Here is a 13,569-nt window from a genome sequence, read left to right as displayed (position 1 = left end):
CTTGATGGACGAAGAGTCGGAACAGACTGGGTGGTGAGCTATATCATCCAGTGCTGTGTTGGTGTTGATAGCGGCCAACATGACGAGGTCATCTCGATCAATATTGCATTATTTTCCATCTCAATCACAGTGTCAGGCAGGACATCACGATGGCCGCTGAAGAGGTTCCCCTGCAGAATAGCGAGCTGTTCGATGTCAGTGACTGCGTTGCAGTCGTCACCGGCGGTGGGACGGGGATGGGCCTGATGATGGCAAAGGCACTCGAGGCGAACGGAGCCAAAGTCTACATCCTGGGTCGACGGCTGGCAGTCCTCGAGGCTGCTGCTAAACAGGCTGTAAGATGATATATCCAACCCAGAAGGAGACAGAGAGCGAAGCTAACATGAACGATATAGACATACGGTAACATCTACCCCCTGCAATGTGATATCACGTCCAAAGACGACCTCGAGACGGCCGTCGAACACATTGCCGGTGAAGACGGCTCCGTCAACCTGGTCGTGAACAACGCTGGGATATCGACACCGAACCTGGGCCCTCAGCGTACTCGTCCCAATGCCAAATGGAACATCACCGACCTGCGCAACTACTGGTTCAGCAAGCCGTCGTTCGAGGACTACGCCAGGGTCCTGGAGGCCAACACCACCGCACCGCTGATGGTGAGCTTCGCATTCCTCGAGCTGCTCGACCGGGGCAACCGTGTCCGCGCAGAGCAGGCAAAGGCGAACGGCGGCCGCGCTGACTATGTACGCAGCCAGATCATCATGGTCAGCAGCGTTGGCGGCTTTGGCCGTGACAACTCGGCCTTCATCTACGGCGCCAGCAAGGCCGGCACGACACAGATGACCAAGGATCTATCGACATACCTGACGCCGTGGAAGATTCGGGCAAACGTCCTTGCGCCAGGATGTAAGATCCCCTGAGACACGTAATATATTGTCAAACTTCAACATCTGCCTACTATTAGTGTGGGCTCACTCCTTTTAGTGTAGTGGTAGATTCTGATATATATGTATATTCCATGGCTAACCCGGGTGCTAGATTTCCACACGGAGATGACAGAGGACTTTTACAGGAGCACAGGAGGGCGACTGCCAGCCACCATGACGCCGGAAGAGCGCTTTGGAGATATGCAGGAGATCAGTGGAACGCTTCTGTACATGGCCTCCAAGGCTGGGGCTTACTGTAATGGCTCTGTGATGCTGGCAGATGGAGGATACCTGGCAGTTCATCCGAGTGCCTATTGATAATTGGTATACAGTTATTCCATCTCTGCGGAGAAGACTCAGGACGCTATATATTGAAACATCAGCTGTCTAAATAATGTCAACCGCCATCTATATACAGCCCTTGAAAGTCTCCCTTTATAATAGGATAGAAAAGAAATAGCAAAGATCCTATCCGTATAGATACATTTATGAGGGAGAATAAGGGGAGATAAAAACAGGCATAAAGAGAAATCTAAAAAGTACGTGCTTTCTTATCTACGGATACCAGTTCTTTGCCCGAAGCTCCCTGTTCATCTTGATAATATTCTCCCGAGCACCGGTCCACGGCTTTCGCTTACCAGCGTTGAAAAGCCGATAATGGAACGGCAGCAAAAGTCCATCCATTATCATGCTGCACAGCTCCCGGTTCCTGAACCAGAAAGTCCAGCCTTGCAAGCCATACCCCAAGTTAATCCCCATACCAAGACCGGCCGCCTCATCCACCCATTCCAGCCAGTCCACGCCTTTAGTCAGGCCGGGAGTCACTCACTCGTTGTTCGATAGGTTGGCAATCCACCTAAATTGTTCGTCTACCTGCCGGTTCATCTCTGCCTTCGAAGGAAGCCGAGAAGTCCCTTTCCAGATCTGCGCAACAGCCATGCTGGCCAGGTCGAACATGAGAAACGCAGGGTTCATGAATGACAGATTGCCCATAAAAGCGAGCGAGTCCGGATGCTGAAGCGATATAACGTTCTGGTAAAGACGTGGCATCTTCCGGCCATTAGCCACCTCACAGCTGTCTTTGGGGTCATAGATAGTCGGATCACTCTTCCCAAGCAGCGAGTAGTCGACTGTATACCCAGTGCACCAAATGATGGAGTCCACTTGCACAATCGTGCCATCGGTCATCTCAACTGCCGTGCCGTCACAAACCCGACGGATCGGAGGCAGGGAGATGACTCGGCCGCTGGATAGGTTGTCAATCAGGTTGTCACTGACGATCGGCCGTTGCTGGCTGAATGACGGAGCTGGATCCAACCTCCATTCAGGCTTCAGATCATAGAGGCGATTGCGTAAGGCGAGGATGACACCGTCCATCAACTTTTTCCACAGAGCGGGGGTGTATCGGGACATCATACCCAGCATCCAGCCTTTGCGATAGGTGCGGACATGGTCAACTGGCTTACCATCAACCCATCGCGGTAGCTGTCAGGCTGCAGTGTTAGCTAGCGATAATACCAATGTATCAGCTTTTCATCACTTACCACTATGGCACCGTGGCGGTGCGATACATACACCTTTTCAGCAATATCCGCCAAAAGGCCTGAAATATCGGCAGAAGTGTTTCCGAATCCAACGACCAAAACTCGTTTGCCAGCCCAGAAATCAGGTCTTCCACACACAGATGGTAGGTTAGCCCCAAGCGTCAACAAGGGACGAGCGTGTGTACGTCGGAGAGGTGAGCCGTCTACTTACTTTTTGAAGCTGACGGAGTGGATCACAGTTCCTGCAAATTTCTCGATCCCTGGAACCTGAGGAATGTTAGGGACCTGGTCAGGGCCCAGAGCATGGATGACTTTGTCGAACTCCCGCACCGTCCGTTGGTCCTCATTCCCAGTAGAGGAGACTTCAATTTCCCACTTACGCTTAGTCTCACTCCATTCCACACGGTGGATAGTTGTATTTAGACAAACGTGTGGCATTAGACGGAAATGTTCAGCGTAGGAAACCAGGTACTTGGCCATATGGTTAGCAGTTGGGAAATCCGGAGTATCTACCCACTGTTAGCTTTACCTAAAGGCGTCTACATACATATTGATATGTACAATTCTGTGTAGGGGCTCACCATCGGGGAAAGGGAAATCAGTGAATGATCCCTAATATCACACGTCTGATCAGTAAACCATTTTTCTAGCTTGACCAGGGTTTCGAGACACCCGGCAGACAACCCACACGATGCTTGGATCCATTCGTCACAGTGCCTAATCGATAAAGTCCAGATCAGTCCTGACAGTTCGCTCAGCATAGATAAAGGTAGAAACTGACTTGGTAATACGGAGATATTATCGTTTCCCTCATTATATTGCCAGAGGCCACCGACATATGAATTTCGGTCAAATCCAGTTATATTAAACCCTTCTTCCAGCATATTCTTTGTCGACACAAGGCCGAGCGCCCCTAGAACATCTCCGAGTCAGTTACCTTGATGCATGCCATATCCCTTCCCAAGAACAGCGAGTTTTATAAACGGCACATACCTAAGCCAAGGACAGCAACCGTCGGTGCTTTCTCAGACATGCCTAGTGGTGTCAGTACTGGTAGGGTTGGTTGTAGTAAAAGCAGTGTTGTTAATGATATTCAAATTGATTCATTAAATGTCTCTCTGTTGGGCATTCCCAGTCTGGAAAGCCGCCTAGGAAAAATATTGTAGAGTACCAGGAAAAAGAAAAAAGATAGTGCTAGAAGCCTTGCTTCTACACTGTGAGTGAAATAATATCTGAGGAAAATCCTCAGAAATGGTATAGATAGGATCACGGCTTTCGGGTTATGTCAGGCTGATGTTTAAGAGGGCCTAGGCCTGGTTGAGCATTCTTCAGTTTTCATAAGTGGACAATAGTATACTCTGCAGTTAACAGGTGCATACTATCTATAGTACCATGGTTTGTTTCCTTAGGTGCAAAAACATGCCTGGTGGCTGAGGTCCGAATTCCGACGCATGGTCCCGGGGATGATCGGGGTTAGCGGACGCCCTGTAAAGCCATTTTCGGGTCTCATTATTGGCCCCGGGGATGTTTTTAGATAGCTTTGATTTGCAAAGTTGAACGGTTCGGTTCGAGCTCGACATGGATCAATATGTCCAGCATGATGCACATCAACATTCAGAGCGGGATAATGGCTTCCAACGAAGCGTGTCCAGAACGTGGTAGGTAAATATAACCTAAATTAGTGATGTCACAAGGGCCTCTCCTGGCTTTAAAAACGCTGGGAGTCCCGCTGGAAATAGCAGAGCAGAGTCAAGCCACGCAGCCCCATACATATATACATAGTACACTTGCTGGAGCTCCATTTCCCTCTTTCCTTTTTATATTCCCATGCAGTTCAACAGCTGGGCAATTCCAGAATTGATTCAACAGCGTCAGTGTTGACCATGGTGAATCAACTCCACCTCTATCTCTTTGGAGATGTAACATATGATATCTCCACAAAACTGCAACCGCTCCTTCATTCTGAATCCTCTCCTCTCCTTCGTTCGTTTTTTGACTGTGCGTGTGATAAACTCCGAGCAGAAATTGGTCGGTTGCCCGCTCAGGAGAAGGAGATCTTCCCTCGTTTCTCAAGTATCGCAGAGCTCCTGACATGGCGCGGTCGGCATAACCGATCGAACCCCCCAGTTGAAAACGCTTTGACATGCGTCTACCAGCTGGGCCAATTCATCAAGTAAGTCACAGGAACTGAGGGTCACGTTAATACACCGGATAACGTATAGCCCTGTCATGATTGCTGCTAACAACACACATTGTTTTCTTCCGAATAGCCAACACGAGGGTATTGGGCAGACCTACTTTTCTCCTTTAGAAACATGTGTATCCGGTTTTTGTACCGGTGCTCTGTCTGCGGCAGCGGTCAGTTGTTGCAGAACTCCGTCCGAGCTGATTCCTATGGCTGTACAAACAGTACTAGTCGCTTTTCGTATGGGGTTGCGCACATTGCACACTGCCACGGCGGTTGACCCATCAGAAGGAAGTTGGTCAATGGTCGTTTCTTGTGATTCAATTGATAATATTGAAAGCATCCTTTGCCAGTTTTCTCGGGATAATGTAAGAGCAACATAAAATGGCCCGTTTGTCTGTGCAACTGTGCAGCTAGCATATTTCATAGAACCTTCCAGTCACATCAAGACCATGGATTAGCGCATATGGAGAAGAGAGTTGGGTGTCGATTAGTGCACCGGCATCTGTACTATCAACTCTTTGCTCTACTGACATACTTTCTGGGATGCGCTCGCGGACACTTGGGATCTATTCCCCCTATCATGCACCCCATCTATTTTCAAAGTCCGATGTAGATGCAATCCTTGAGACGACTGATGCTCATGAGTGGGAACGGTATGCGGCAGTCCGACCCGTTTTGTCTAGCACCACCGGAGCAATTATTGAGACGGAAGACTTCCGGTCTCGACTGGAAGCAGCACTGCTTCAAATTCTGATTGAACCTATCCGATGGGCGGATCTAATCCAGGGGCTCACAGGTTTTATGACCTCGACCAACACAAAAAATTTCAAGATCTTTTCAATCGCCACAAACGCCGAAACCACTTTAACGGCTTCGTTAAATTCAAAAGTACAGATTGAGGGATTTGAAGCATCCAGTACTGGCGACGAAACGTTGCAGGATCAAGTTGACCATGAAGTCCGTGACAGTCGGATTCGCGGTCGGTCCAAAATTGCCATTGTTGGTCTCTCGGGTAGATATCCCAGTGCGGAGAACAATGAAGAATTTTGGGATCTGATTTTCCAGGGATTGGACGTGCATAAAACAGTACCAGAACTCCACTGGAGTGCCCAAACGCATGTTGACCCGACTGGTAAGAAAAAGAACACCAGTGCTACCCCCTATGGTTGTTGGCTGGAGCACCCAGAGGCTTTTGATGGACTCTTTTTCAACATGTCGCCACGAGAGGCACCTCAGGTCGACCCCGTTCAGCGTATTGCGTTGATGACTGCCTACGAAGCCATCGAACAGGCAGGTATTGTCCCCGGAGCCACCCCGTCAACTCGTCATGACCGTGTGGGTGTCTTCTATGGGGTCACAAGTAATGACTGGATGGAAACGAACAGTGCGCAGGATATCGATACTTATTTTATTCCGGGAGGTAACAGGGCCTTCATCCCGGGGCGAATCAACTATTTCTTCAAATTCAGCGGGCCGAGTTATAGTGTCGACACCGCCTGCTCTTCCAGTCTAGCATCCATTCACATTGCCTGTAATTCTTTGTGGCAGCGGGATGTCGACACTGCTATCACAGGTAGAACAAATATTCTGACCAATCCCGACTTCACCGCTGGCCTTGATCGTGGACATTTCCTCTCCCGCACAGGTAACTGCAAAACTTTTGATGATGAGGCCGACGGGTACTGCTGTGGAGAAGGCGTAGGAACCGTCATTCTCAAACGTCTAGAAGATGCCATTGCAGACAAAGACCCTATCCATGGCCTCATCTTGGGAACATATACAAATCATTTAGCAGAGGCGGAATCAATCACTCGGCCCCATATTGGAGCCCAGCGAGATATCATGCGCAATATTCTGAGCAACAGCGGGGTTGATCCGTACAGTGTAAGCTACGTCGAGCTGCATGGGATTGGTACCCAGGCGGGTGATGCCAGAGAAATGACGTCTGTTTTGGACACGTTCGCACCCGCAGATACCCGTCGCTATCGACAGCCTAATGAATCCTTGCACTTAGGCTCAGTTAAATCCAACATCGGCCATGGAGGAGCCGCTGCCGGAGTTAGCGCTCTTATCAAGGTTCTTCTAATGTTGAGAAATAATACGATCCCTCCGCACTGTGGTATCAAGGGAAGGATCAATTCCAGCTTCCCAACAGACCTCGAAGCCAGAAACGTGCACATTGCTAAAGACGCCATTAACTGGCCTCCAGGAGATGAACAGCCACGAAGGGTCTTTATTAATAATTTCAGCGCTGCCGGTGGAAATTCTGCTCTGGTCCTTGAAGATAAACCTGTCGAGGCTGACAATCAGGGAGCCGACCCCCGAATAGCGCATGTAGTCACGGTGTCAGCCAAGTCCGCCGTATCCTTAAGCCGAAATCTCAAGTCGCTCATCAATCACATTGAGAAACACAGCAATGAACCACTCTTCCTTCCACAGCTGTCTTACACAACAACCGCACGTCGCATCCACCACCAACACCGAGTGGCGGTTGCCGGGACATCTGTCACTGAAATTAAAGCTTCTCTAGGAGCAGCAGCAGCAAATGGTGATGGCAAGCTTAGAGTAAGGTTTGCACCAAAGGTGACATTTGCCTTTACTGGCCAGGGTGCCCAGTACATCGGCATGGCAAAGCGGCTGTACCAATTATTCGATCAATTCAAAAGGGATATCAACCGTTTCGACGAGCTTAGTCAAAGACTAGGATTCCCCAGCTTCCGAGCTGTAATCCAGGATGAGTCCAGCCTAGAGTTGACGGATATTCCGCCAGTTATCATGCAACTCTCCAGTGTCTGTATGCAGATAGCTTTATCCCGATTGCTTATTTCTTGGAATGTCATCCCGAATAGTGTTGTGGGCCACAGCCTTGGCGAGTATGCTGCTCTAAACGTAGCTGGTGTGCTATCAGATACCGATACTATCTTCCTTGTGGGTAGGCGGGCCCAGCTACTAGAGCAGTTATGCACACTTGGAACGCACAGTATGCTTGTCGTGAAGGCGGCATTATCGTCTGTTCAGATGGCTCTTGAGGGTGCAGAATTTGAAGTTGCATGTATCAATGCACCAGAGGAGACGGTTCTTGCAGGACAGAACACCCAGATAGAAGCCCTAAAGGAAACCTTGAACAATGGCGGGTTTAAGACGAAAGTTATTGCTGTGCCTTTTGCATACCATTCTTCCCAAATTGATTCAATCTTGGATGATTTCGAAAATCTCGCCGCAGGTGCCAAGTTCCGCAAGCCAGCAATTCCGGTCATATCTCCATTGCTTGCCCAAGTCATAGTCGGTGAAAATATTATATGCCCAAGCTACTTGAGGAAGCATTGCCGTGAGACTGTCAATTTCCTTGGTGCCGTTCGACATCTAAAGAGACCGGAGCAGTAACAGACAAATCCTTTTTCGTGGAAATTGGTCCTCACCCCATCGTGACTGGTATGGTAAAAGCAACCCTTAGCGCTTCAGTCACTTCACTGCCTGCACTTCAGCGTAACCGAGACGATTTGAAGGTGTTGACCGAGTTACTCGTTTCTCTATACTCAGCCGGCACTGATATCCGCTGGAACGAGTACCACCGCGACTTTGACGCTTTACACAAGGTCTTGGAACTCCCTGCATATAGCTGGGACCTCAAGAATTATTGGATGCAGTATGTGAATGACTGGTCCTTGCGGAAGGGTGACCCGCCATTAGTCACTGCATCGACGCCCCTGACATCCACGACAATCCATAAAGTGTTGGAAGATAGTATTGACAGAATTACTGTCGAGTCTGATATGACACGGGAAGATTTCAATCCTTTAGTGCAAGGTCACGAAGTCGACGGGGTCCCACTGTGCACACCTGTAAGTGGCATAAGGGGTAAATCATTTGCAATTGTTGATACTGAATTGTTTGGTAGTCCGTTTACGCCGATATTGCCTTCTCCATCGGCAGGTACCTTCTAGAAAGATACCATCCGGAGATTGAAATGCGCCTTGTAGATGTGGCAAATATGACTGTCTTAAAGGCCTTGATCGCTCGAGCCCAGGGGCCTCAACCGCTCCGTACCACGGTAGCCGTTGATTGGTCTGTCAAGAAAGCCAGGGTTTCTTTCCGGTCATTTGATGTAAGTTATGCCCTAGAATAAGCACTGGAGTATTAGTTAGTTTGTTGCCACGCTAACCTGGGGTCACGACAGAAATCTGGGGAACCTACAGTGGAGCATGCCACTTGCGAAATACACTTCACCGATCGGTCTCGACTCAAACTGCTAGAGGGTTCTGCCGAAAAAGTCAAACATCGAATGGGCGATATGCGCGAAACCCTTGGGAGCGGCGAAACACAAAGGTTTAATCGGGCTATGGTGTATAAGATGATCAGTCCGTTGGCACAATTTCACCGAGACTATCAACCACTCGATGAGGTGATCATAGACAGCAATACGCTTGAAGTTTCCAGTCAAGTGAACTTCAAAGGCGTGCAGGCCGCCGGTACCTTCTTCGCTCACCCGGCCTATATTGACGGACTCACGCAAACCGGTGGGTTTGTTATGAACTGCAATGACAGCAACGATCTAGCTGTCGAGGTGTTTGTTAACCATGGCTGGGAGTCACTGCAATTGTACGAGCCTCTTCAAAAGAGAAGAAGTATAAGACGTTCTGTCATATGTCTCCAGGAGAAAACAGAAAGTTCCACGGCGATGTGGTTGTATTCGACGAGAGTGAAAAAGTGGTGGCGAGCTACAAAGACATTGTTGTAAGTTCTTCCCATAAAAGATGCATTCATAGCTCCCGATTGTCCAAAGAAAAACAACTGACAACTTGAGATAGTTCCAAGGTGTTCCTCGCCGCGTGTTGCGTTTCTTCTTGAAACCCGAGGCGCCAGCTCCCCCTCGTGGACAACGGAAACAGAAGACCAATGCACATCTTGCACCTGTCGCACCTATGGTGTCAAAGACCTCGACAGAAGCTGCCCCTAAATCAATTGGCAAGCCCGTCTCAATTCCCGCTACGACTCCACCATCGGGTTCAAAGTCATTGAAGGCCAAACAGGCATTCCGAATCATTTCCGAGGAAGCCGGTGTTCCTGTTGATGATCTTACGGATGACTGTATCTTCACGGACATGGGTATAGACTCATTGCTGGCTCTGGTGATCACTAGTCGATTCCGTGAAGAGTTTGAACTGGATGGGGATCTGGACGACATTTTCCTCACATATACATCAGGAAAGGAGCTTAAGAAATTCCTTACGAAACAGGAAGAGCCAGAGATCCCGGCTATGGTAGAAATGGCACCGATTGCAGTCGCCGCTCCAAGGGCCGATAATACATTTGCTTCCAGGATAGTGATGGGAGCTGACTGCGCTGCTGCCCTCGCAATAGTCTCAGACGAAAGTGGTATTGCGGTCGCAGAACTTTGCGATGATTGTATCCTTGCAGAGATTGGCATCGACTCGCTTCTAGCGCTCGTTATAGTTAGTCGATTCAAGGAGGAATTGGATGTGGATATTGATAGTCAAGCTGTATTCACCGATTCTTTCACGGTCAGGGACCTGAAGGCCTTTTTCGGAAAGGGTCAGTCCACAAGCACAACTGAAGCGCCGTCTATTCAAATGGAAAGTTCCGATGAGAATACCATGTCTTCGATGACGCCGCCGGACTCGAGCTCTGATTGCGACATGTCAGACGTGAAGCCGGAGCGCGTTGCTGTCCCGCCTGCAACATCTGTCCTTTTGCAGGGTATCGCCAGGCATGCTGATAAGATCCTCTTCCTCTTCCCCGACGGTTCTGGTTCCGCGACGTCATATTCGGCAATCTCACGACTGAGTCCCCGCATAGCTGTTATCGGGCTCAATTCCCCCTATAACAAGATACCAGAGCTTTTCAGGTGCACACTGGACCATCTTATCGACAACTATATAGATGAGATCCATCGTCGGCAACCAGCAGGGCCACATCACTTCGGAGGCTGGTCTGCAGGAGGCATCTTGGCTTATCGTGCGGCCCAAAAGCTGATTGAGGCAGGTGAAAGAGTTCTCGACCTTGTTCTAATCGATTCCCCGGTTCCAAGGGGGCTGGACAAACTACCACAGCACTTCTATGATCATTGCAATAAGTACCAAATATTCGGGCACCGCGCAGGTCCAGCCAAGAGCCATGCAAAGGCCCCAGCATGGCTCATCCCACATTTCAATGCAACCATCGATACGCTGCATGATTATTATGCCTCGCCACTGCCAATTGGTAAAACTCCACGGACAACCATCATCTGGGCGTGCGAGAGTGTTATTGATGGTGTCAATGTCCCCAAACTCCCACCCCATCCTGATGACACGCAAGGGATGAAATTCTTATCAGAAACCCGAACCGACTTTTCCGCAACTGGATGGGAAGATATGTTCCCAGGAGGAGATATCACATCAGAGCGAGTAGAACGCGCCAATCATTTCTCCATAATGGTAAGTACATCGCCTTTTAAACTTATGCGATGTCTGGCTGTTGACTAACCACAAAATGGCAATTAGAGAGGAGAACATGCATCCAAACTGGCTGCCATCATCAAAGCTGCGCTTACATAGGAGGACCCAGCGCCGGAAAGTGAATCAATAATATTACATGGAACGCCTAAGCATTAGTTACTCAAGTAGCTGTACAACGAGATTATTGGACAACTATGGTTAAATGAATGGTTATACATACATCCCGAATGGAAAACTTTCAACGAGATTTGGACGCCTGGCAGACTACCTAACTTCTTCCATTGTACTCTCTTAAATTTTTCCGTTAGTTGGGCATGCTAGGAGTCTTCGATGGCAATATTAAACATCATTGGTGGAGGCACGGCGAGGACGGTTAGAATTAGCAGCAGCATTTATACCCGAGAAATTGGCCGGTGATATAGGCATATTGACCGATAGCTCTCCCTTGCAGAATCATAACACACCCCCACGGTCCAATATCTTGTCTTGACACGTATAGAGAGCCCAACTCCAACTGTTTAAACATCAGAGATAAAACACCACGTAGGGTCAGTGCGAGCAAGTTGAATGGCGCAGGGGTCCAGGAGCCGTTTGCTGGTTCAACTTGCTCTACGCCAGACTCTGGCTGTGGATGGAGGTATCTATGGGCACATCCATCATTTTGCCAACCTTTAGAGCTTGTGGAGAAAGGGAGAGAGGCTCTACATCCTGGTCTGACGATACAATGTCATCGTGGAAACGAATGCTGTCATCATCTGATTGGCCGCAGGATAAGTCCTCCTCCCACCCAATGCCGCTGCAGTCATCGTCATCAATGGCATCGAGGAAGACGTCGGCTGCCCCGCTCAATGCTGTGAGGCGCTGCAAGTTCCACTGCATATCGAGAAGGTCCCAGCTTGGCAATGGGATATTTTCTGGATCGCTGGTCTCCAGGACGATCTCAGCTCCCGAGACAATCTTCTCTTCGGTGTGAACATTCCAGGCTTTGTAATCCATATTGATACCAGCAAGGTCGTCTGGTATGGAAGGGGTATCCAACAGGTCGATGTTCTCGGCACGCCGACGTACAGGAAACCAGTAAAATTTGACAGTTAGGCGTTTCTTGTCCTCCGATTGATGAATAGGTTGCAAGCCAAAGAGGCCCTTGGAATGCCACCTATGGATGGTTGGCGCAAAGCAGATGAGGTTCTCGACTACCTCAGTAGTGCCATTCGGGAACGCAGCAGCCAGCCAAGTGTTGACATGGTCTTCTGTCCAGAAAGTCTTCAGAAGAGTCCAAAAGTTGTTGTTTGGGTTGTCTAATTTCCAGGATTCTTGCAGAGAGTATGGGAATATATGGGCAGCGTCGACTGGGTGCAAAGACTTGGTTACGACACATCTGTCTCCATCTCTGAAGCGACATTTCATTGTGGCAGCTCTCGATCGATTGTCAGAATCCCTACGTTGACGTTTGGCTGGGGGTGTCACCGGCTCTGAGGTTGGCTGGTTGGCAGTTCCCTCTGCAGCTTCAATGCGTGACCTTGTATATCTTTCAACAGCCGAGCGATGTAACCGGCTCGACGACTGACTGGGACTCGGGCGTGGTGAAGGCGAGGAAGACTTCGACCCCGAACGCGAGTTCGGGCCATTTCTCTGAGCCCATTTGGTAATAATGTCTGAGAAGTCACCGATGAAAGTCTCAACCGATGTTTTTTTAGCTAGATCGATATTTCTTTCGAGACGTTCGAGGTCACCAAGCCATAGGCCTGCCCAGAGAGTGGAAGAAACACCCTGTGGCATTTCGATATCAACCAGTTCTTTTAATGTTGTTAGTAGTTCACGCCTTCTCTCCGAGGCAAACTCAGCATTCGGGCCTTGGGTTGCCATAGTATCAACTTAATCACAGATCGACGCGTGCGGGGTATCAAGGGCCGTATCGACTCAACCACAAAGGGGCGTGTTGGGGGATAATATCGAGGGAAAGCTGTAAAGGCGTAGACAAACGTGTTTGTACTCTGTACTTGAGGAGTAAGGGCGAAAATCTGTGAGATAGTCCGAAGCTGTAGTAACGAGCAAATTTGTGTGCTGTATCTGGCGTATCCGTTGTGCGGTTGTGCAGTTTGTAGTGCCGTGTCTCGCTTCGAAGTTTTTGAAGTTGAGAAAGAAGTGTTCCTCACGTGATGACGTCATTGCCCAACCACCAAAACTAGCAGAGAGTAATTAAATAGAAGTATATTTTGTATACATACATCTAGCCCTTAAAGGTACGGCACACAAAGGGTCTAACACGAGGGTTTCAGCTACCTTTCAATTAAGGGTAATTAGTTAATCAGCATTCCTGTTGCAAACGAAGATAAGATTTAGATTTGGAGGATATCCTTGGTACTTATGCGTTTTACTAACAAGGCAGCATTGAGCAGATGAATACGCCTAAGATGCGTGCAAGACTTCTATAAACATGTAAGCCAGAG

General features: G+C 49.0%; 4 protein-coding genes across 4 annotated transcripts; 2 read left to right on the top strand and 2 right to left on the bottom strand.

Annotated features, from left to right (window-relative positions):
* Positions 1-149: 149 nt before the first annotated feature.
* MCYG_08537 (short chain dehydrogenase/reductase family protein) lies at positions 150-1,247 on the top strand (the record flags this gene model as incomplete). Its single annotated transcript, XM_002842660.1, has 3 exons — positions 150-335; positions 396-909; positions 1,042-1,247. The coding sequence occupies 3 exons, from the start codon at positions 150-152 to the stop codon at positions 1,245-1,247; spliced, it is 906 nt and encodes a 301-aa protein (XP_002842706.1).
* Positions 1,248-1,754: 507 nt separating this feature from the next.
* MCYG_08536 (flavin-containing monooxygenase 2) lies at positions 1,755-3,506 on the bottom strand (the record flags this gene model as incomplete). The annotated part of the gene is made up of 5 exons (XM_002842659.1): positions 1,755-2,414; positions 2,474-2,600; positions 2,685-2,989; positions 3,055-3,386; positions 3,467-3,506. The coding sequence occupies 5 exons, from the start codon at positions 3,504-3,506 to the stop codon at positions 1,755-1,757; spliced, it is 1,464 nt and encodes a 487-aa protein (XP_002842705.1).
* Positions 3,507-4,356: 850 nt separating this feature from the next.
* Positions 4,357-11,218, top strand: MCYG_08535 (polyketide synthase for naphthopyrone YWA1; the record flags this gene model as incomplete). The annotated part of the gene is made up of 9 exons (XM_002842658.1): positions 4,357-4,646; positions 4,744-5,026; positions 5,088-8,041; positions 8,116-8,503; positions 8,560-8,766; positions 8,839-9,286; positions 9,316-9,395; positions 9,470-11,098; positions 11,165-11,218. 9 exons carry the CDS (start codon positions 4,357-4,359, stop codon positions 11,216-11,218), a joined length of 6,333 nt encoding a protein of 2,110 aa, XP_002842704.1.
* Positions 11,219-11,728: 510 nt separating this feature from the next.
* MCYG_08534 (conserved hypothetical protein) lies at positions 11,729-12,985 on the bottom strand (the record flags this gene model as incomplete). The annotated part of the gene is made up of 2 exons (XM_002842657.1): positions 11,729-12,864; positions 12,889-12,985. 2 exons carry the CDS (start codon positions 12,983-12,985, stop codon positions 11,729-11,731), a joined length of 1,233 nt encoding a protein of 410 aa, XP_002842703.1.
* Positions 12,986-13,569: the final 584 nt, after the last annotated feature.

This window comes from Microsporum canis, genomic scaffold (genome assembly GCF_000151145.1).
Source record: "Microsporum canis CBS 113480 supercont1.9 genomic scaffold, whole genome shotgun sequence".
In the NCBI taxonomy this organism is placed as follows: domain Eukaryota; kingdom Fungi; phylum Ascomycota; class Eurotiomycetes; order Onygenales; family Arthrodermataceae; genus Microsporum; species Microsporum canis.
The sequence above is the reverse complement of the archived record's forward strand: the minus strand, read 5'-3'. Positions and strand labels throughout refer to the sequence as shown.